The sequence below is a fragment of the Girardinichthys multiradiatus genome, chromosome 14 (assembly GCF_021462225.1).
Source record: "Girardinichthys multiradiatus isolate DD_20200921_A chromosome 14, DD_fGirMul_XY1, whole genome shotgun sequence".
In the NCBI taxonomy this organism is placed as follows: Eukaryota; Metazoa; Chordata; class Actinopteri; order Cyprinodontiformes; family Goodeidae; genus Girardinichthys; species Girardinichthys multiradiatus.
Genome location: NC_061807.1, coordinates 38,202,922 through 38,226,497, shown reverse-complemented (window position 1 = coordinate 38,226,497; position 23,576 = coordinate 38,202,922). Strand labels below are relative to the sequence as shown.

General features: G+C 40.4%; 1 protein-coding gene and 9 non-coding genes across 10 annotated transcripts; all 10 read left to right on the top strand.

The window, feature by feature from the left end:
* Positions 1-1,724: 1,724 nt before the first annotated feature.
* On the top strand, positions 1,725-2,757 carry LOC124880351. Its single transcript, XM_047385395.1, has 3 exons — positions 1,725-1,752; positions 1,836-2,531; positions 2,642-2,757. The coding sequence occupies exons 1-3, from the start codon at positions 1,725-1,727 to the stop codon at positions 2,755-2,757; spliced, it is 840 nt and encodes a 279-aa protein (XP_047241351.1).
* Positions 2,758-16,883: 14,126 nt separating this feature from the next.
* On the top strand, positions 16,884-16,957 carry trnan-guu. The gene has a single exon. It is a non-coding gene; the product is annotated as a tRNA-Asn (tRNA).
* A 586-nt stretch (positions 16,958-17,543) lies between these two features.
* trnan-guu lies at positions 17,544-17,617 on the top strand. The gene has a single exon. It is a non-coding gene; the product is annotated as a tRNA-Asn (tRNA).
* A 583-nt stretch (positions 17,618-18,200) lies between these two features.
* trnan-guu lies at positions 18,201-18,274 on the top strand. The gene has a single exon. It is a non-coding gene; the product is annotated as a tRNA-Asn (tRNA).
* A 584-nt stretch (positions 18,275-18,858) lies between these two features.
* Positions 18,859-18,932, top strand: trnan-guu. The gene has a single exon. It is a non-coding gene; the product is annotated as a tRNA-Asn (tRNA).
* A 583-nt stretch (positions 18,933-19,515) lies between these two features.
* Positions 19,516-19,589, top strand: trnan-guu. Its single transcript has one exon. It is a non-coding gene; the product is annotated as a tRNA-Asn (tRNA).
* A 583-nt stretch (positions 19,590-20,172) lies between these two features.
* Positions 20,173-20,246, top strand: trnan-guu. The gene has a single exon. It is a non-coding gene; the product is annotated as a tRNA-Asn (tRNA).
* A 583-nt stretch (positions 20,247-20,829) lies between these two features.
* Positions 20,830-20,903, top strand: trnan-guu. Its single transcript has one exon. It is a non-coding gene; the product is annotated as a tRNA-Asn (tRNA).
* A 583-nt stretch (positions 20,904-21,486) lies between these two features.
* trnan-guu lies at positions 21,487-21,560 on the top strand. Its single transcript has one exon. It is a non-coding gene; the product is annotated as a tRNA-Asn (tRNA).
* Positions 21,561-22,143: 583 nt separating this feature from the next.
* Positions 22,144-22,217, top strand: trnan-guu. Its single transcript has one exon. It is a non-coding gene; the product is annotated as a tRNA-Asn (tRNA).
* The last annotated feature ends 1,359 nt before the right edge of the window (positions 22,218-23,576 follow it).

The window sequence follows — 23,576 nt, the reverse complement described above, 5'->3', positions numbered from 1 at the left end:
ATCTTATGTTAAGTTTGAGTCTAATTCAATCATTTTGAACCTGACTGGAAAAAGTCTAAACATCTGTTAAAATCTTTTTGTTTTACCATAGGGAACTTACCTAATATTATTATGGTAATGTTGAGGACTCTAATTTTTACATAACATGATTCAGACATTTATTTCACAAAAACAGAAAGTCAAATACAGACATTTGGCCACATGAAAGTTTAAATACCCTGTTTGTAAAAGAATTGTGAAACATTGAAGACGGATCTATGAGCTTTCCTATGGTTATCAGTACTTTCAATACAGGTAGAACCTTTGCCATCTTTATATGATTTTTCGAAGAAGATTCTGGAAACCTTATTAAGATATAAATTTGGCAAAGATCATCAGAACATCAGACCTTTATTAGCGCTTTTAAAGTCCCTCAAAGATGCATTACAATGAAATCAGTCATTCCCATTCACACACATTCACACACTACTTACTTATTTCTCTGTCAGAGTAATTTTATTTGTAAAAATTTGAACACAATTTGACTTCTATTATTCTTAAAATGCACATTGTTTCCTCATAACCCCTTTTGTTTCCACAAGGTCTGTTTTGAACGCTTCAATTCTTTTTTTTTTTATTCACCAAGAATTAATAAGGTGGTCTTAGTGGGGTCCACCTTAAAGGTGTTATCTGTTGGGTGTCATGTTATCATTGTCAGGTCAGTGAGGTTCATAAGTCAGTCAGAACCTTGGTCATTTGGTCTGTGCACATAATGTTTCATAGATCCAGCCTATGATTAGTCAGCAAAACTTCCACCTATAGGAGAAAAATTGATTGTTAATAAATGAGCTGCATTTCCTAGGAACACTGTCTTCCTCCTGGATGAGCATCACCTGTTGAAAAACATTCATCATTGTTTGTTTCACATATTCACTCACATCTTTATATTATACCAGTAGGTGAAGTTGTTAGTATCTCATGTAGACTGACATATACTGTTGCATTTGGAGAGGATCTCAGATTAAATAAACATAGTTAGAGCTTCAATCCAAGTTCATTTTGTGTCTGCAGACTTTAGCCAATTTGTCTTTTCTTTTTTTTTTTTTTTATACATAAAGAGCAAGATTCAAAACATTTTCAAAAGGCAGATTGTGGCAGAATGTAGACAAAACTGCTTATTGATTGACAAAATAACATTCAAGCACACAATCACCATATTAAAAGGCTTTACTTCTAGAGAATCACTAAACTTCTGAGGTCCGGTTTTGGCCCGCAGACCTTGAGTTTGACACATGCAGGGTAGAGTTACAATTATTTTTTCAGACCTTTCAGCAGAGACAGGCTTCTGCTGTTTGCAGAAGTTTTATCTTTGTTTTCAGGCAGCTGCATCTCTTTGTCAAGGTCGTTTCACAGAGCTGAAATTGTGTAATTCAAATCAAATAAATCTAAAAAAAGCCGTTGTGACACAGGGCAGATAATTTAGTGACTTTCTCTGGCAGTAATCCTGGTCATCAACACAGTGATAACTTTTAAATAACTTATAATTTCTTCTGAAAGCATCATTACCTAAGCTCTTACCTTTGTCTACTGTCCAACATGAACATAAGGTAGGCATACTGAGTTTCCCCTCATTTCTGATTGGGTAATAGCACCCAGCCTGCCCTTAAGAAAGTGGAACGTGTTGAGAGATTGTATCAGTGAAGCCCAACCATTTAAACATAATGACTGCTCTTAAGATTGGCTATATGACATATCTGTTCTTGGCGTCAGTTGGTATGTATTAATACTACATTTTTAATAAATTTGCAGTTATAATAAATAGACAACTCTGATTTTCTTATCTATTTTCTCTTTAGCTCCTTTGGCAGCTCTGGCACCATCAACCGCTTTACATTTTGTATCTGCTCATGTTGGCCAGAATGTGACTTTAAAATGTTTCTATCAAGGCAATAATGGAGTAATATTTTACTGGTATAAACAAACCAAGGGGAAAAAAGCTCAGGTCATGTATGAGTTCTATAAACATAGGCAAAATGGCTCTTTTAATGGTGATCTGAAGAGTGATCAGCGATTTGAACAGGAAACTGACAATGGTAAAATCCACCTGAAAATATCAAATGTGCAAATATCAGACTCAGCTACGTACTACTGTGTAGGCCTGTTTTCGTATGTGTTTGAATTCTTGGAGGGAGTTAATGTCATTGTAAAGGGTTCTGCTTTAATTGCTAAGGCTGTCATCCCCCAGTCAGAACCAGAGAACATCCAGCCAATTGACTCAACGACTTTTAACTGTACAGTACAAACTGGGACATATGATGGCGAACAAAGTTTTTACTGGTTCAAAGACTCAGAAGACTCTTTCCAAAAGATGATTTATACCCATGGAGGTAGGAACAATAAGCGTGACAACAAGATAAACACCAAAACACACACCTGTGTGTACAACCTGCCTCTGAATGGCTTGGATTTGTCTTACGCTGTAAACTACTACTGTGCTGTTGCCTCATGTGGACAGATACTGCTTGGAAAGACAACCAACATAGACTTAAGATGTAAGTAGCAATGTAATGGACTTTTAAAATAAATATTTTTAAATTAAACTTATGAAATGCAAAAAAAGGAACAATTAAGAAATCAGTTTGTATGGCCTCCCTCTATACAGATGACTTAGTTACCGTTTTGTGTGGAGCCTGCGCATTCACCTCTGCCCTCAGTCTTTTACTGGTTTTTTCATTGTGCAGGATCACTAAGAAGCTCAAATCTTCAGGTAACACTTAGCAAATCTCATTGATTTTATACTCTTGAATTGGCTTTGCTATTAAACAAACTTTTCCTTTTTCACAAGCAGAGTTTCAACTAAGACGCCTGTCAGCAGATGTGAAGGTATATTAACTGCACATTTACACTTCAGTTATTATTGAACTACACAGATTTTTTTGGACACAGTTTTCCTATATATTATAATGACTATAAATCCCTTTTCTCCAGAGTTACCGACTTGCAGAAAACATCTCTGAAGCTGCTTTGGCGGTGTTGCCGAACAGATCAATAAGACAGAATGATGTCTGGAGTGAATGTGTGTACTACACTGCAAAGCAGTAAAAATCTGTGTACAGCAAATATTAGAATATAGAAGTTTTAATTTTGTGTGTGTGTCTGCTGATGCAATACTAAATATGTAATAAATCTTGTTTATTAATACCTTTTTACATTTTAAGCTGCACCTGCCACTTTCACGTAAAGCAGGATGTTACAAACAATTGGTTTTTACTATTTAATGCATGTTTTGGGCTTATTCTGTGGGTTCTGAAGCAGATGTGTCTTTGTGTCCTTTTAAACAATAGTGTGTAAAGTAATATGCGTACAGATAAAACTGCACTTGAATCCACCAGAACCTTTTCGCAATGAAAAACTATGGACTTAATTTGCTGCCAGTGCCCTGACCAACACCCAGAAAATAAATCATGTCACACCAGTTCCTATATCACTGCACTGGCTTCCTGTTTCTTATTAATAAATTATTTAAGGCCATAATACATTTTTGAGTTGCATGTTAAATGCTTGCCTGCTTACTCCATGTTCCTAGTTTAGAACTGAACAAGGTAAGGCACCATTTAGTATCCATGAACAAACCCCCTGAAAACTTGACATGTGCAGAAACTGTTGGTTCTTTTAAACCAGGGCTGCACTTTTGCTTTTGATCAAACAATCTGACTAATGAAATGTTTGAAACAATTGTTTCTTTCATGTCTTTAATATCTGTATTTTAACATCTTTTTATGCTTATGCTTTGTTATGTTCTTCCTGTAAAACACTTCAGTATGAATGGTGCTGCATAAATAAACATAAAGTTTCTTGCCTTGCCGTCCTTTCTTAGCAATCTTTGATTGGCATTAATTTTTACAGATCCCGTTTGACAAAGATAACTGAACATATAATTTGAAAGTGTAATGAGAAGCCTGCTAGCACCACAGTGTCTCATGGGAAAGGTTTATTTCCTTATTTGGTATATTTTACAATAATTCCAGAACTAATAATAATATACAACAAAATTATTTATTAGAATCACAAAATGAGAGCAAATGAATGGAAATAACATAGAAGAGTCAGGACCAAAACCCTCTGAAGAAATCACAGTGAACGACAGAGGTTTTTTCTAGAGGTGGGTGAAAGAAATGGGTCACTTCCTGTTTGGGTCAGTAGTTTAAAAAATGGGAAAATGAGCAGAGGTGGGCATGGCACAAGAGGGAGCAGACAGACACCAATCAGAACAGTTGCTTTATATCATACACCAGAAAGACCCGTCTTTAGATATCTCTGAAGTCAAAATTCCCTGTTACAGTGCCTTGCAAAAATATATATGTGAGCTTTTTCACATTGTGTCACATCAAAACCACAGAACCTTTCTGTGTTTTATTGGGATTAAATGTGACAAACCGACACATAGAAGTCCAAAAGTGTAAAGTGGAAGTAAAATGAACACCTTTTACTACTACAAAATTGAAAAATATGTGCATATTTATTCAGCCCACTTCTCTCTGTCTTCAAAAGTCAATACTTAGTAAATACATTAGCCTTGTGTGTTCTTTAAACACAGTTTAAATACGAGGGTTCTGGCTGCAAATATTAGAATAGAGGCAGAAGTTCACCTTCCAACAGGACCACAACCCTGAACATACAGCCAGAGCTACAACTAAACAGTTTAGATAAGTGGTTCTCAACTGGTCAGGACAGGACCCACCATCAGCACTCATTACCAAGTTGTAACCAAATCCCCTGTTTGGTGGCGAGCTGTGTTGCTGGTGGGGATTGGTGCAGGCCCTGGGGAAATTGGTTCCCAGGCTTGGCCTGCGAGCTGGAGATGGTAACATGGTGGTGGTGTTGGGTGCTCATTGCCTTACATTTCACTCTGTGCCTCTTTGACCCGGGGACTGCTGCTCCTGTGCCTTGATGGCTATCTACTTCTGTGCTGGGCGGAGGGATGATCTGGGGAGATGCTCTATGTCTGACTGCCTGGGACTGCTGCTGCCTTCCAGAGCCAAGTCTGACTGTCCTTTGTTGCTCTTAATCCAGCAATTAGGATACTGTCTTAAGATGTCCTTTTTGTAGAGCGAAATTGCCCTGGCACTTGTACAGGTCCTTCTCAAAAAATTAGCATATTGTGATAAAGTTCATTATTTTCGATAATGTAATGATGAAAATTTAACATTCATATATTTTAGATTCATTGCACACTAACTGAAATATTTCAGGTCTTTTATTGTCTTAATACAGATGATTTTGGCATACAGCTCATGAAAACCCAAAATTCCTATCTCACAAAATTAGCATATTATTAAAAGGGTCTCTAAACGAGCTATGAACCTAATCATCTGAATCAACGAGTTAACTCTAAACACCTGCAAAAGATTCCTGGGGCCTTTAAAACTCCCAGCCTGGTTTATCACTCAAAACCCCAATCATGGGTAAGACTGCCGACCTGACTGCTGTCCAGAAGGCCACTATTGACACCCTCAAGCAAGAGGGTAAGACACAGAAAGAAATTTCTGAACAAATAGGCTGTTCCCAGAGTGCTGTATCAAGGCACCTCAGTGGGAAGTCTGTGGGAAGGAAAAAGTGTGGCAGAAAACGCTGCACAACGAGAAGAGGTGACCGGACCCTGAGGAAGATTGTGGAGAAGGGCCGATTCCAGACCTTGGGGGACCTGCGGAAGCAGTGGACTGAGTCTGGAGTAGAAACATCCAGAGCCACCGTGCACAGGCGTGTGCAAGAAATGGGCTACAGGTGCCGCATTCCCCAGACCTGGGCTACAGAGAAGCAGCACTGGACTGTTGCTCAGTGGTCCAAAGTACTTTTTTCGGATGAAAGCAAATTCTGCATGTCATTCGGAAATCAAGGTGCCAGAGTCTGGAGGAAGACTGGGGAGAAGGAAATGCCAAAATGCCAGAAGTCCAGTGTCAAGTACCCACAGTCAGTGATGGTCTGGGGTGCCGTGTCAGCTGCTGGTGTTGGTCCACTGTGTTTTATCAAGGGCAGGGTCAATGCAGCTAGCTATGAGGAGATTTTGGAGCACTTCATGCTTCCATCTGCTGAAAAGTTTTATGGAGATGAAGATTTCATTTTTCAGCACGACCTGGCACCTGCTCACAGTGCCAAAACCACTGGTAAATGGTTTACTGACCATGGTATCACTGTGCTCAATTGGCCTGCCAACTCTCCTGATCTGAACCCCATAGAGAATCTGTGGGATATTGTGAAGAGAACGTTGAGAGACTCAAGACCCAACACTCTGGATGAGCTAAAGGCCGCTATCGAAGCATCCTGGGCCTCCATAAGACCTCAGCAGTGCCACAGGCTGATTGCCTCCATGCCACGCCACATTGAAGCAGTCATTTCTGCAAAAGGATTCCCGACCAAGTATTGAGTGCATAACTGTACATGATTATTTGAAGGTTGACGTTTTTTGTATTAAAAACACTTTTCTTTTATTGGTCGGATAAAATATGCTAATTTTGTGAGATAGGAATTTTGGGTTTTCATGAGCTGTATGCCAAAATCATCTGTATTAAGACAATAAAAGACCTGAAATATTTCAGTTAGTGTGCAATTAATCTAAAATATATGAATGTTAAATTTTCATCATGACATTATGGAAAATAATGAACTTTATCACAATATGCTAATATTTTGAGAAGGTATAAGATGAAAAAGTGCACTTGTAATGAATACGCATTCAACTATGAAAGTTGAATCAAGTACTAATCACTAACTTTGTTTTAATGTAATCGTTAATTTATATATTTTGAGATGGTGGGGCAGGAAAAGGGCTTGAGATCCAGGTCTGAGAAGGAGTGTTACAAGTAACATTGCTAACACATCCAGATAAAACTCAAAAACCTTAGCAATTAGCATTAAATAATATGCATTGTATATTCAGTGCACATAGCATATTGTACCAGCCTCCTGTTAATTGCACTGGCCACAGTGCGGTCATTGTTTATATTAATATTATTTCAGAACCAGCAAACATGTGTTGTTAAATTTCAAAAAAAGATTGACTGTAATATATGTAAAGAATAAAAATAGATGTAATAATTTCTTAAACAATCAAATTCAGATTTGCTAGGATTTAACATTTGAACACATTTTTGTGGCTGTGTCAAACTTGACGTATGCTCTGTACACACAGACGTATATGCAATTATATTTGAGACCTTCTACCAGCAATCAAAATGATGTCTAACATTGATTTCAACTAAATAAACCCGGTCATTTTCTACCACTTATTCCATAGTGGGTTGCAGGGAAGCTGGTGCCTATCTCCAGCAGTCTATGGGCGAGAGGCAGGGTACACCCTGGACAGGTGTACCCTGGAGCAGCTTCTATCTGCTGTTTGCTGGTTTCAACTGAACATGGCGGACATGGATTTCACGGATAATCAACTGTGGAGAGCCGAAAAACGCCACCGACGTCAACGTCCCTGGGTTCACCAGATTCTTCAGGGACGGGAACAGTTTGGAGAGTATCACCACCTACTCCAGGAACTGCGTCTGGATGACGGTCAATTTCAGGCGGTACTTCCGTCTATCCAGGACACAGTTTGAAGATCCGCTGTCCCGCGTTGGGAGACGATGTCTGGGTGTGACATTTTTGGACTTTATTTGTAGCTTTGTGTTTGTTTACCTTTTGCTTATATGTTTCTATTTTGGTTTTTGTATCATGTTTATTAGTTATTTTTCTCCCTCTACCGCCTCCTAGTGTTTTCCTTCTTAAGTTCCTTTATCAGAATCAGAATCAGCTTTATTGCCAAGTTCGTACATACAACCAAGGAATTTGACTCCGGTACACTTTGCTCTTTGGTTTTGTTTTTGCATTACAGAATATACATATTTACAATGTATAATATACACATATATAATAAAAAAGTGCATTTGCAACATCTGTATGCTGTTGTTTTGTACTTTATTAAATGTTCAACAGAAAAACAGCCTGGGGGAAGAAACTGTCTGTGTTGCGGCTGGTTTTAGCGAACAGTGCTCTGTAGTGGCCGCCTGAAGGTAAAGCTCTGAACAGTTTATGTGCAAGGTGTGTGGGGTGTGCAGAGATTTTAGCAGCTCTTTTCCTTACCCTAGACCTGTATAAGTCCTGGATGGAGGGAAGGTCAGCCCTGATTATTCTCTCTGCAGTCCTGATTATTCGTGGCAGTCTGGACCTGTCCTGTTTTGTGGATGAGCCAAACCACACTGAGATGGATGAAGACAGGACAGATTGAATGATGGCAGCTCCTGTGGAAGGTTGAACTTGAGTTGCCTCAGGAAGTACAGTCTCTGCTGGGCCTTCTTTCGAACAGTGTCTATGTGTGAAGACCATCTCAGGTCCTCAGAGATGGTGGTTCTTAGGAACCTGAAGTGGTCCATGGCCGATACAGTGTTGTTGAGGATGGTGAGGGGGGTGTATGGGGGTGGTGTTCTCCAAAGGTCCACCACCATTTCCACAGTCTTGAGTGGGTTGAGTTCAAGGTAGTTCTGACCGCACCAGTGTACCAGCCGATCCACCTGCTGTCTGTATGCAGACTCATCACCGTCCTGGATCAGACCAATGACTGGTGTCATCTGCAAACTTAAGGAGTTTCACGGACGAGTCAGCTGAGGTGCAGTCATTTGTGTACAGAGAGAAGAGGAGTGGGGATAGAACACAGCCCTGGGGGGCACCAGTACTTATTGATCTGTTTCGGGAGAAGATGCTCCCTAGTCTCACCTGCTGCTTTCGGTCTGTCAGGAAGCTGTTGATCCACTGACAGGTGGAGGTTGGGATGTTGAGCTGGGTGAGGTTCTGGTGGAGGATGTCTGGTATGATGGTGTTGAAGGTCGAGCTGAAGTCTACAAACAGGATCCTGGCGTACGTCCCAGGACAGTCGAGGTGTTGCAGGATGAAGTGTAGACCCAAGTTGACAGCATCATCTGCCAACCTGTTTGCTCGGTAATCAAACTGCAGGGGGTCCAGCAGGGGGTCTGTGATGTCTTTCAGGTGCTTCAACACCAGCCGCTCAAAGGATTTCATGACCACAGACGTCAGGGCTACAGGTCTGTAGTCATTTAATCCTAGGATGGTGGGTTTCTTGGGAACGATGATGATGGATCGTTTGAAGCAGGAGGGGACCTCACACGTCTCCAGTGACTTGTTCAAGATCCAGGCGCGAGTTGATTTGCACAGGCTTTCAGGCATGATGGGGAGACGTTATCAGGTCATCCAGCTTTCTTTGTTTTCATGCGCTGAAAGAGCCTATTTACATCTTCCTCGGAGATCTTTAGTGTAGGCAGAAGATCTGAAGGTAGGGGGTTGGTTACTTTATGTGAGGAATTTGTTCCTGAAAGAGATGTGGAGGAGATGGTTTGAGGTGTGAATGGCTTCTTGTCATGTCTGCAGTAGAAGCCATTATGGTTGTTATGGTTGTTCCTATGTTCCCTCTAGTTTCTCTGTTTACTTTAGTTCATGATTATTCTAGTTTTCTTATTCCCAATTTGATTATTTATCTTTGTCTATAGGTTTGCTTGGTCTGTGTTTCTGTTTATTAGTTACTTTGCCCATGCTCAGTCTTTGTAATTGTTTCACCTGTTCTTTCTGCCTCCCTGCTTCCTTGTCACTTCTGTTTCCTGTTTCTTTGTTTACCTGCCCTTTGTTACCCCTCAGTATATTAGTTGGTTTTGTGTCTTTGTGTGTTGCTGGTTCCTTTCGTCACAACCCCGTTCCCTACCATGACTATGCTTTGGTTATGCTTCGTTTTGGAAAACCATGCTACATTTTTGCCATGAGAACCTGCAGTGCTTTTTTTAGTTTTTTGATCTTGACTCTGGTTCATACCTGCAGTGTTTTGCTACGTTTTTGACCTTTTGTAAATAAACTGAAGGATTATTAAGATGATGCTGCCAAGCTCTGGTCTGCACTTTGGTCCACCCCATTATGACACTTTTGGCTGAAAATCCTTTCACCTAGGAAACAGGTGAAAGGACTTATATTTTCACCACTTGTTGACACCGTACGATTATATTAGCATTTTCTTAGGTTCTCATGTAAAAATAACCAACTACAAAAATCTTATTTTGTTAAATTGTAATTTTTCACTGTTATACATTCTAATGTTTAGTTGGGGAAATTGTGATTATATCATGTCTGTTTTAGAATAGTGAATGTCTGATAAAAGAGGAGAGAGAAGGAGAAGAAAGACTTAAAAAAAGAGTGAAAGAGCAGAGAAAAACATGGAAGAGTTAGAGAGAGAGAAGGGAAATAGACTGATGTATTGTGGCCATGCCTGGGTTAGATTTAGAGCAGTGGTCCCCCACCCGTCGATCACGATCGACAGGTAGATCTATAAGCCTTTCCCAGTAGATCTCTCCAAATTTAGTAAAATATAGAGCTATAAATAAAATTTTCATTCATTTGATGGGAGCGCAGGCAAGCTGTATTTCCAAGATTAACCACTGTATGGGTTGCAATGACCGAGCAGCGCTGTCTGTGTTTGTCAAATCCAAAGGAGGACAAAGAAGAATCAGTCAAACCCCACTTAAATCCACCCTTGTACCTGGCGATTTTCATACAGCTAAGGCAAACCTGAAGTTTAAGGACAGCTATCCACCAAAGAGCACTATTGACCTGAAAAAGTTGGCGAACTGAAATCAGCAGCGAAAGCCCAGCAGGTGTTATTTACAAAACCTTTAACTCAAAACAAAGCTGCGATAGAAACATTGTTTGGCCTGAGCCACATCTTAGCTAAACCCAAGAAGCCCTTTTTGTGGATTTGCTGCCTCAGATAAAGACTTTCTTGAAAGACTGAGTACGAGGAACTGTCTGACATTGTGTGGCTTTGGACCGGGAGTTTTGTACAGACCTAACTGCCAAACTGAATGCATTGTATCTGAAGTTCCAAGGATAAGACAGACACCTTCTTCGCATGGTTAGTGTGGAAATATATACGCATTATTATTAGTAGCTAAGACTAAGATATATTTAGGACTCTGCTGCTTATAGATTTATTTTAATTAGGAGTTTTGGTTATGCTTTTGAAAGCTAGAAAAAAACTTATTAGCTTTTAGTATCATAATCATAGTGTGCATTATTAATGGTTAAGGCTAGCATGTTTTTTCTGTTTGTACCATGAGGAGCCAGGAATGTTTGTGGGGCATTGTGTGCCGACTCCTCTGCACGGACTTATTCCACCCAGAAATTTCTAGAAGAAGTGTGCAAAAAAACTCCTTAATTAATGATGGAGTGTATGTCTGTTTCTTTGATGCTGGGCAGGCATCCACAGTTAGAATGTATGTGTATGTGAGCCCAATGTGTGTTAACGAGCAACCATCAGTTTGCTATAAGTGTGTTCAAGCCGCTGCAGGATATGAAACACACACTGGCATACATGCAGACTCCTCGGAGTGGGTCCGGCTGAGCTTGGGGCATTATTCAGATAGAATTGTAAGTGTGAACTGTCTCCCTTTCTGGATCCAGACGGATAATAAACATGCATTAACTATGATTGATGTCTCTGACTGATAATTGTGTTCTTCCTTTTCTGCCACATAAACAAATCGGGAGAGGTGGGCCATTAATAGATAAATGACCTACCTCCAACAGATCACCTCGACAACTTGGTGCCAAAACCCGGGATTTGGCAGTAAGTAGAAGGATTTTTACAATTGGACACGTAGCAGGAATCATCCCGGAGCACCACAGGGTCAACCCGAAAAAGGTAAGGAGATCTCTTATTTCTCTTTTTGCCTGAAGATAGGATTTAGGTGGTGCTGTGGATGAGTGACTGTCTTCTCAAACATATCAGAGACGAAACCACAAGAAATTAAAATAAGAAGTCGAAAAAAGTATGTTGAAAGCTATACGAGAAAATTAAAATAAAATTAATATAAAAACTATAAAAATACAAAATACAAAAAAAGAAGAGAAGAAGAAAAATTACCAACCCACCACCAATCCTGACGAGGATTAGGTTGTTTAGGTTGGGGCTGTTAAAGTCCTTGCCGAGGGAGCTAGGGACCCCTCTTAACTGGTAAGTGATAGGACCACGAGAGCCTGAATTGTCAGGTGAGGGACAGTCGAGATACTTAAATGGTTAGACTGTAGAATAAAAGACAAACAAAGGAATTCCAGGGAAGCAATTTAGGGTTGCAATCTAGGTGCACAAATGGGGTTTGTCATCACAGCGTTTGGACCAAAAGAGATTAAAAAAAGAGTCTCGCTAAGTGGGAGGGTTAGAGTCCCCCCACGCGCGCAAGCTGTCTGTCTCCCTGGCTCCCATTGTCGGAACAGGCAGTTGTGCTGGCAGGATTTATGCAACGCATAAGAAAAAGTTGAAGGAGATTCAGAAAACCACAGAAGGAATTAAGGAGGTGATTATTGCAGATGGAGGAGGAATGCAAAAGAAGGAATGCTTGGGTAAATGGTTGAACAAAGAACAAAAGAACATAAGCGGTGTCAGAAAGATAAAGAAAGTTGGTTGAGTAAAGCTGAACAAAAAGGAGGGTTTAGTGGGCAGAAGTGCAAAACAGAGGCAAAAAATGCAGAGAAAAAAAGAGACAGAATGGGGCCGCTTGTTGGTTCTTTGGCAGGGACTGACACATTTATATAAGGAAAAAACACAGAAAAGCGGACAGACAGAAAAAACACCAATATCTCCTCCCAGCTTTCCACCGCCATACAGTCCTGTTCAAGGGATATATCCGATGGTAAAGGTACAGAGTGGAGAGATATACATTAGAGAAGATACAGAATTAGCCCCGCCATGTGCGCATTACAACCCGTTTTTCCCTGAACCGTCAAAAGTATACACACCACAAGTTGGTGGATCTGCCAATTATGAGCCTTTCTCTGACCGAATAGAGAGAGATCCAGAAGCTCCACCGCAGCACTCTACTCCGTGTGTTTCTCCCCCACCTGCAGGAATGAGACAGACTCTATTAGGGGAGGGTGAGCAGAAATCAAGTGTTTTGAAAGTGGGCGGTGAAGACATGGCGTGCGGCTCTGACTCACAACCTAGAAAGAAAACACGGCCAGAGGCACCCAGCTCTGAGCCTGATAATTGCTGTTATGTTAACCAGCATACAGCAGGAACTTCAGTTAAAGTGGAAATTTCTTTGAAAGGAAGCTTGAAGACCCTTGTGGAGGAAAAGGAAGGAGAAGAGGAGGAAAGTTATACTAGCTCAGTGGCTGGCACTAACAAGTGTGAGGGAGATCCAAGCGATGCGCTTGCAGCACTTTAGTTATGGCAGGAGGTGACCCAATTAGGAGATAAAGTACAGGGGTTAGATGAGAAAGCAACCAGACAGATGGCAGGGTGTGGACATGTCTGGTTACAGGAACTAGACATATTGACTAAAGGCTTGGACAATATCTATTGCAGCCTGTTACAGAGGAGTATGCTGATATCCACTGGGGACTGCTGACCGCACCTTCATCTCCAAGCGGCATCTTCTCTGTGTATCAGCTGTGGAAACCCTGGATTCAAAGTCTCAGCCCCTACACCTCTCCACCTGACCCACCCCATGTCACTCTGTTCTACGACCATTGTCACACTGAATGGTACCAGGATTTATTCAATAAAACAGTAGAAGATAGGACATGGTTTATTTCTTCTAAAAATATTTATGTAGCTCCTGAGGGGATGGCCGTGGTGGTTGAACTTACGCCTGAACAAGCAGAATGGTATTTAATGTTAGATGAAGCTGTTCCTCACATTTCTCTTTCTTTGCATCCTGAGCACCAAGCTAAGGAATTGGGAGTAGTGGTAAAGCGCTCTCTGGCGGCTGAGGACTGACAGGACACCTTGGTCACCAACTTAAGGTATTCTAAAAGCACAGACACATACTGTATAAAATGTACAGTACAGTATGCTACTGATGAAGTCCTGTTGCAGCATGAGATTCTTACCCAGCACCATGGGAGGGACAAAAACAGATCATCCTGAGGCTACGGCTCTTCTGCATCACCTCCCCTCCCAGTTATGGGCTAAAGGGCCCACAGATGTAGGTTTAACTCCATGTGCTCAAGTCTCTTTTCAGGTTGCATCTCCCTCGCCTATTTGGGTTCCACAGTCTCCACACAAACAACAGGCTCAGGAAGGCATCAGAGACACCATTGAAGGCCTGAAGGCGGCAGGCGTGTTAGAACCCTCAGCCTCATTATGGAACACACCCATCCTTCCTGTAGAGAAAAAAGGTACTGGAAAATATCGCATGGCACATGATCTAAGAGCAATAAATTCAGTTCTAGTTACTCCTACCATTCCTGTCCCCAACCCCTATGTTGCTTTCTCCAACCTTGAACCTTCCCAGCAGTGGTGCGCATGTATTTATCTAGCTAATGCTTTTTTCGGTTTGCCATTAGCAGAAGAGTGCAGAGACATTTTTTCTTTCACCTATTGTGAGGAACAGCTGCGCTACACCCATCTACCGCAAGGGTTTGCCCTTTCCCCAGGTATATTTAACCAGGTCTTGAAAGATGTGTTACAGACTAGCCCCCTACCACAGAACGTCACTCTCATTCAGTATGTGGATGGCCCTTCAGTGCAAGAGATGTGGATATATGTGGAAGCTTAAGCTTTGTTTGATTAGACTAAAAAGTAAGTCATTATTGCTTTTACCATTATAAGATGAATTCTGTGAAGAATTGTTCACTCTGAGTAAACATGCAAGCCTTCTGATAATAGATTACAATAGGGAAAGGTTCTTGGCATGAGAAATAATTAATGGGCTTGTTATTGCAGGAAATCTTGTGATATGCTGGCCTCTGCCAGGTTAATTCGACCTGAGAGTTTGCATCCAGATAAGTGATGAAATTGTTATTGTAAAACTGTCACGTACGCCAATTTGATGTTTTCCAGATGTTTGGCTAAATGTGTATTCCTGGAAAAAGTAGAGAAAACAATGTTGTGGATGCCAAGATGTATTACGTTAATGACCCCAATACACACCAATGCTTTGTATCTGTATAAAAACCGCCCCGTAAAGACTGAAGGTGAAAGACTTCTGGAATTTTTGATGAAGATGATTCTGTGCACTTTTTGGAGAATAAAAGTTCCCTCCTGTGAGGGCTGTTTTGAGAGAGAATTTATCTGAGTTCTGTTTTGATTATTTTAGCTCAGTGATCAGACCGCCCGCTCCTAAACTACTGACAGCATATACAGCGCAGCTCTGTTTGCAGTCTACAGAACTCGTGCTAATACATCTGCATAAACATGGATTCAAGGTCAGTAAAAATAAACTACAAATAGCGAGGAAGCAAGTTTCCTTCCTGGGCAGAGTTATTACCGCAGGAAGCACGAGCATGTCAGGTTCACATAAGCAAAGTATTTTAACACACCCTAAACCTCTTAGAGGGAAATACACGCTGTCATTTTTGGGCCTTACAGGCTACAGCAGGAACTACATCCCAAGTTGCACTGACCTTGAAGGACCACAGGTCAGACAGCTGTTCACAGATGGTTGTTGTTTCAGGCATGACACAGAAGGACTTAAGGCCGCTTATGCTGTAGTGGAGCAAACAGAATCAGGAATAACTATAGTGGAAGCAAGAAGTCAGATGGTCTCCAGTGGTGTCCAGCCATATCCCATTGCAGTGAACAACCACCAAGATGACAGCATGCCGGACTCAGCGTGCACAAGTTGTCCAACATAATTCACGCACATTTAACGCACTTTAGGCTTTTTTAAGCTTTTAAAAGCCTGCAGTTATGTTTCTGAGCCGTTTCATGGAACTTTTTAAATGCAATCAGATCTACTTTCTACGCGTAGTAGTGCACCAGCCCCTTAGGGGCGAGGCTTTTTTGCCAGTTCTATTTTTAGAAACTGAGAGGACCTTTAAATTTCATGCAGTCGCCATTTCAGAGCATTCGGACCGTGACTACAACGTTAAACAAGTCTTGCGTGTACGTGCAAAGGGAAGACTTTTTAGAAGAGCTGCCAAAACAGAAACCTTTTTACTGTGTCCTGTGGATGTAAGTACATGCTAATCTGCTGTTTTTCAGTTGTTTTTTTGCCTAAAACCGTCAAAGTGCTGCGAGTGAATAATTCTGAGCTACTATCTCGCCTAAATGGATTGAATAGACGTTTTTGCTGTGTAAAGTTGCCTTGACACGAAGTTTTTGATCATTAATACTGTTTCAATGAAATGAATTAAAACAGGTTTATAAACATTTAAAGGGAGCTGAAAAAGGTTTATAAACATTTAAAGGGAACTGAAACAGGTTTATAAACATTTAAAGGGAGCTGAAAAAGGTTTATAAACATTCAAAGGGAGCTGAAAAATGTTTATAAACATTTAAAGGGAGCTGAAACAGGTTTATAAACATTTAAAGGGAGCTGAAACAGGTTTATAAACATTTAAAGGGAGCTGAAAAAGGTTTATAAACATTTAAAGGGAACTGAAACAGGTTTATAAACATTTAAAAGGAGCTGAAAAAGGTTTATAAACATTTAAAGGGAGCTGAAACAGGTTTATAAACATTTAAAGGGAGCTGAAAAAGGTTTATAAACATTTAAAGGGAGCTGAAACAGGTTTATAAACATTTAAAGGGATTCTTATGTTTTATGATGCATATATTAAAACTTCATTTCAGGTGAAACTTAAGAATTGTTTGACCAAAGCTTTGCATACGTTCCGAGAACTGTGGTAATGAAAGTTTGCATTGTGTATTAAATGTCCAAATTTTTGTCGCTCAACCTAAAATGTCTGGTGAGAGAAGCTACACTTGGACGAGCACTATTTGATGTTGACAGAGTTCCCATCATCCAAAAGGCTGAAATCTAAACACCGCAAGCTTTGGGGGAGTCGGTTTCCGAAGCAAGCACGTTGTTACGCGTGTATTACATCGGTGGCATGCCCTTCGAGGCCAGCATGGACACCGTGTCTCTGTGGCGCAATTGGTTAGCGCGTTCGGCTGTTAACCGAAAGGATGGTGGTTCAAGCCCACCCGGGGACGATTGTCTTTATTCTGTAACGTATCTAGACATTGGGAAGCTCCATAGAAAGCTCCCAATGCATCTTTGATTGAAAAGTTGGATAAAATAGTGACCAAAGAAGGTAATTAAAAGCCTGGCAGAGGATGGAGTTCCTCTTGACAATGAACGTTGTAGAGATGTAACGACAAAACATTACAGATATTTTCCTGTTAGGTTAATATCTATAAAGTAGTTTATTGTTGCAATTTGGTTAAAACTCAAACAAATTAGGCATTATTCTTATGTTTTATGATACATATATTAAAACTTCATTTCAGGTGAAACTTAAGAATTGTTTGACCAAAGCTTTGCATACGTTCCGAGACTTGTGGTAATGAAAGTTTGCATTGTGTATTAAATGTCCAAATTTTTGTCGCTCAACCTAAAATGTCTGGTGAGAGAAGCTACACTTGGACGAGCACTATTTGATGTTGACAGAGTTCCCATCATCCAAAAGGCTGAAATCTAAACACCGCAAGCTTTGGGGGAGTCGGTTTCCGAAGCAAGCACGTTGTTACGTGTGTATTACATTGGTGGCATGACCTTCGAGGCCAGCATGGACACCGGGTCTCTGTGGCGCAATTGGTTAGCGCGTTCGGCTGTTAACTGAAAGGATGGTGGTTCAAGCCCACCCAGGGACGTGTGTCTTTATTCTGTAACGTATTTAGACATTGGGAAGCTCCATAGAAAGCTCCCAATGCATCTTTGATTGAAAAGTTGGATAAAATAGTGACCAAAGAAGGTCATTAAAAGCCTGGCAGAGGATGGAGTTCCTCTTGACAATGAACGTTGTCAAGATGTAACGACAAAACATTACAGATATTTTCCTGTTAGGTTAATATCTATAAAGTAGTGTATTGTTGCAATTTGGTTAAAACTCAAAGTTAGGCATTATTCTTATGTTTTATGATACATATATTAAAACTTCATTTCAGGTGAAACTTAAGAATTGTTCGACCAAAGCTTTGCATACGTTCCGAGACTTGTGGTAATGAAAGTTTGCATTGTGTATTAAATGTCCAAATTTTTGTCGCTCAACCTAAAATGTCTGGTGAGAGAAGCTACACTTGGACGAGCACTATTTGATGTTGACAGAGTTCCCATCATCCAAAAGGCTGAAATCTAAACACCGCAAGCTTTGGGGGAGTCGGTTTCCGAAGCAAGCACGTTGTTACGTGTGTATTACATCGGTGGCATGACCTTCGAGGCCAGCATGGACACCGGGTCTCTGTGGCGCAATTGGTTAGCGCGTTCGGCTGTTAACCGAAAGGATGGTGGTTCAAGCCCACCCAGGGACGTGTGTCTTTATTCTTTAACGTATCTAGACATTGGGAAGTTCCATAGAAAGCTCCCAATGCATCTTTGATTGAAAAGTTGGATAAAATAGTGACCAAAGAAGGTCATTAAAAGCCTGGCAGAGGATGGAGTTCCTCTTGACAATGAACGTTGTCAAGATGTAACGGCAAAACATTACAGATATTTTCCTGTTAGGTTAATATCTATAAAGTAGTTTATTGTTGCAATTTGGTTAAAACTCAAAAATTAGGCATTATTCTTATGTTTTATGATGCATATATAAAAACTTCATTTCAGGTGAAACTTAAGACTTGTTTGACCAAAGCTTTGCATACGTTCCGAGACTTGTGGTAATGAAAGTTTGCATTGTGTATTAAATGTCCAAATTTTTGTCGCTCAACCTAAAATGTCTGGTGAGAGAAGCTACACTTGGACGAGCACTATTTGATGTTGACAGAGTTCCCATCATCCAAAAGGCTGAAATCTAAACACCGCAAGCTTTGGGGGAGTCGGTTTCCGAAGCAAGCACGTTGTTACGCGTGTATTACATCGGTGGCATGCCCTTCGAGGCCAGCATGGACACCGTGTCTCTGTGGCGCAATTGGTTAGCGTGTTCGGCTGTTAACCGAAAGGATGGTGGTTCAAGCCCACCCAGGGACGTGTGTCTTTATTCTGTAACGCATCTAGACATTGGGAAGCTCCATAGAAAGCTCCCAATGCATCTTTGATTGAAAAGTTGGATAAAATAGTGAGCAAAGAAGGTCATTAAAAGCCTGGCAGAGGATGGAGTTCCTCTTGACAATGAACGTTGTCAAGATGTAACGACAAAACATTACAGATATTTTCCTGTTAGGTTAATATCTATAAAGTAGTGTATTGTTGCAATTTGGTTAAAACACAAAGTTAGGCATTATTCTTATGTTTTATGATGCATGTATTAAAACTTCATTTCAGGTGAAACTTAAGAATTGTTTGACCAAAGCTTTGCATACGTTCCGAGACTTGTGGTAATGAAAGTTTCCATTGTGTATTAAATGTCCAAATTTTTGTCGCTCAACCTAAAATGTCTGGTGAGAGAAGCTACACTTGGACGAGCACTATTTGATGTTGACAGAGTTCCCATCATCCAAAAGGCTGAAATCTAAACACCGCAAGCTTTGGGGGAGTCGGTTTCCGAAGCAAGCACGTTGTTACGCTTGTATTACATCGGTGGCATGACCTTCGAGGCCAGCATGGACACCGTGTCTCTGTGGCGCAATTGGTTAGCGCGTTCGGCTGTTAACCGAAAGGATGGTGGTTCAAGCCCACCCAGGGACCTGTGTCTTTATTCTGTAACGTATCTAGACATTGGGAAGCTCCATAGAAAGCTCCCAATGCATCTTTGATTGAAAAGTTGGATAAAATAGTGACCAAAGAAGGTCATTAAAAGCCTGGCAGAGGATGGAGTTCCTCTTGACAATGAATGTTGTCAAGATGTAATGACAAAACATTACAGATATTTTCCTGTTAGGTTAATATCTATAAAGTAGTGTATTGTTGCAATTTGGTTAAAACTCAATGTTAGGCATTATTCTTATGTTTTATGATGCATATATTAAAACTTCATTTCAGGTGAAACTTAAGAATTGTTCGACCAAAGCTTTGCATACGTTCCGAGACTTGTGGTAATGAAAGTTTGCATTGTGTATTAAATGTCCAAATTTTTGTCGCTCAACCTAAAATGTCTGGTGAGAGAAGCTACACTTGGACGAGCACTATTTGATGTTGACAGAGTTCCCATCATCCAAAAGGCTGAAATCTAAACACCGCAAGCTTTGGGGGAGTCGGTTTCCGAAGCAAGCACGTTGTTACGCGTGTATTACATCGGTGGCATGCCCTTCGAGGCCAGCATGGACACCGTGTCTCTGTGGCGCAATTGGTTAGCGCGTTCTGCTGTTAACCGAAAGGATGGTGGTTCAAGCCCACCCAGGGACGTGTGTCTTTATTCTGTAACGCATCTAGACATTGGGAAGCTCCATAGAAAGCTCCCAATGCATCTTTGATTGAAAAGTTGGATAAAATATTGACCAAAGAAGGTAATTAAAAGCCTGGCAGAGGATGGAGTTCCTCTTGACAATGAACGTTGTCAAGATGTAACGACAAAACATTACAGATATTTTCCTGTTAGGTTAATATCTATAAAGTAGTGTATTGTTGCAATTTGGTTAAAACTCAAAGTTAGGCATTATTCTTATGTTTTATGATGCATATATAAAAACTTCATTTCAGGTGAAACTTAAGAATTGTTTGACCAAAGCTTTGCATACGTTCCGAGACTTGTGGTAATGAAAGTTTGCATTGTGTATTAAATGTCCAAATTTTTGTCGCTCAACCTAAAATGTCTGGTGAGAGAAGCTACACTTGGACGAGCACTATTTGATGTTGACAGAGTTCCCATCATCCAAAAGGCTGAAATCTAAACACCGCAAGCTTTGGGGGAGTCGGTTTCCGAAGCAAGCACGTTGTTACGCGTGTATTGCATCGGTGGCATGCCCTTCGAGGCCAGCATGGACACCGTGTCTCTGTGGCGCAATTGGTTAGCGTGTTCGGCTGTTAACTGAAAGGATGGTGGTTCAAGCCCACCCAGGGACGTGTGTCTTTATTCTGTAACGCATCTAGACATTGGGAAGCTCCATAGAAAGCTCCCAATGCATCTTTGATTGAAAAGTTGGATAAAATAGTGACCAAAGAAGGTCATTAAAAGCCTGGCAGAGGATGGAGTTCCTCTTGACAATGAACGTTGTCAAGATGTAACGACAAAACATTACAGATATTTTCCTGTTAGGTTAATATCTATAAAGTAGTGTATTGTTGCAATTTGGTTAAAACTCAAAGTTAGGCATTATTCTTATGTTTTATGATGCATATATTAAAACTTCATTTCAGGTGAAACTTAAGAATTGTTTGACCAAAGCTTTGCATACGTTCCGAGACTTGTGGTAATGAAAGTTTGCATTGTGTATTAAATGTCCAAATTTTTGTCGCTCAACCTAAAATGTCTGGTGAGAGAAGCTACACTTGGACGAGCACTATTTGATGTTGACAGAGTTCCCATCATCCAAAAGGCTGAAATCTAAACACCGCAAGCTTTGGGGGAGTCGGTTTCCGAAGCAAGCACGTTGTTACGCGTGTATTACATTGGTGGCATGCCCTTCGAGGCCAGCATGGACACCGTGTCTCTGTGGTGCAATTGGTTAGCGCGTTTGGCTGTTAACCGAAAGGATGGTGGTTCAAGCCCACCCAGGGACGTGTGTCTTTATTCTGTAACATATCTAGACATTGGGAAGCTCCATAGAAAGCTCCCAATGCATCTTTGATTGAAAAGTTGGATAAAATAGTGACCAAAGAAGGTCATTAAAAGCCTGGCAGAGGATGGAGTTCCTCTTGACAATGAACGTTGTCAAGATGTAACGACAAAACATTACAGATATTTTCCTGTTAGGTTAATATCTATAAAGTAGTGTATTGTTGCAATTTGGTTAAAACTCAATGTTAGGCATTATTCTTATGTTTTATGATGCATATATTAAAACTTCATTTCAGGTGAAACTTAAGAATTGTTCGACCAAAGCTTTGCATACGTTCCGAGACTTGTGGTAATGAAAGTTTGCATTGTGTATTAAATGTCCAAATTTTTGTCGCTCAACCTAAAATGTCTGGTGAGAGAAGCTACACTTGGACGAGCACTATTTGATGTTGACAGAGTTCCCATCATCCAAAAGGCTGAAATCTAAACACCGCAAGCTTTGGGGGAGTCGGTTTCCGAAGCAAGCACGTTGTTACGTGTGTATTACATCGGTGGCATGACCTTCGAGGCCAGCATGGACACCAGGTCTCTGTGGCGCAATTGGTTAGCGCGTTCGGCTGTTAACCGAAAGGATGGTGGTTCAAGCCCACCCAGGGACGTGTGTCTTTATTCTGTAACGTATCTAGACATTGGGAAGCTCCATAGAAAGCTCCCAATGCATCTTTGATTGAAAAGTTGGATAAAATAGTGACCAAAGAAGGTCATTAAAAGCCTGGCAGAGGATGGAGTTCCTCTTGACAATGAACGTTGTCAAGATGTAACGACAAAACATTACAGATATTTTCCTGTTAGGTTAATATCTATAAAGTAGTGTATTGTTGCAATTTGGTTAAAACTCAAAGTTAGGCATTATTCTTATGTTTTATGATGCATATATTAAAACTTCATTTCAGGTGAAACTTAAGAATTGTTTGACCAAAGCTTTGCATACGTTCCGAGACTTGTGGTAATGAAAGTTTGCATTGTGTATTGTTGTGGAATTTCTTATCAAAGTGGAGAGAAGTTGACTCACAAGAAGAGAAAATCCGGACTTTGTCTTATAAGTTTTATTCAAAGGCATTCAGCGTTTGAAGACCCTGACACTGAGGTTAGTCAGTGAAACAGAGCCCCGATCAACATTTACACACAGTATTTATACCAGAACATGACAGTGTTATCTCAACTGCAAAGAGTTTTAGAAATATGGCCCCTAGACCCTCCCCGGGTCAGAGTTAACAAAGTTATTTATGAGGGCACCCATCTACCTTCCCTTGAAATATACACTTCAGGAAGTGTTAACCATAAAACTCTCCAGCATTTGAATTTAGAGTCCATCTGCTAATAAAAACAGAACACTAATCAAACACAGAGGTCAGAGGTGAGAGGTAGATGGAAGGTCACCTGTGAGTGATACAACACAGAAACAAATGAGAGAGGTGAAGGGAATATCAGAGCACTTTGAAATAATTTTCCATTACACTCCTTTCTTCTGATTACAAGATAATCACAAAACTAAAAGAAAATTCTACAAAACCAGCACCCAAGCTCATAATCAAAGTAAAACTAATAAATGAAAAGAATATATAACAAATACATGTGTTATTTCATGGCTTCCCCTAAGATCTACTGTTCTCAAATTACAACCAAAACAAAGCTAAAACAATAAGGATAACAACACTTAAAAAAAAACTCCAAATCTCTATATATACCACTAAAATGCTGAACATCAGTAATAACTCCCCAAACACTTTAGAGTTAGCACATCATTAAAGCATCTCAAGCAACATAAAATCCATCGGTATCCATACCATCTGCCACCGCAAATGCAGAATCATCACAATCATGACAAACAGAAATTAAGTTCACATCCTTATCAACAGGCAACACAGAAAAACGTACCAGTCTCATCACCATTCCCCTAACCATTGGAATAATACAACATGAAAGAAACACCAAAATCAAAAAGAAACATAAAAGAA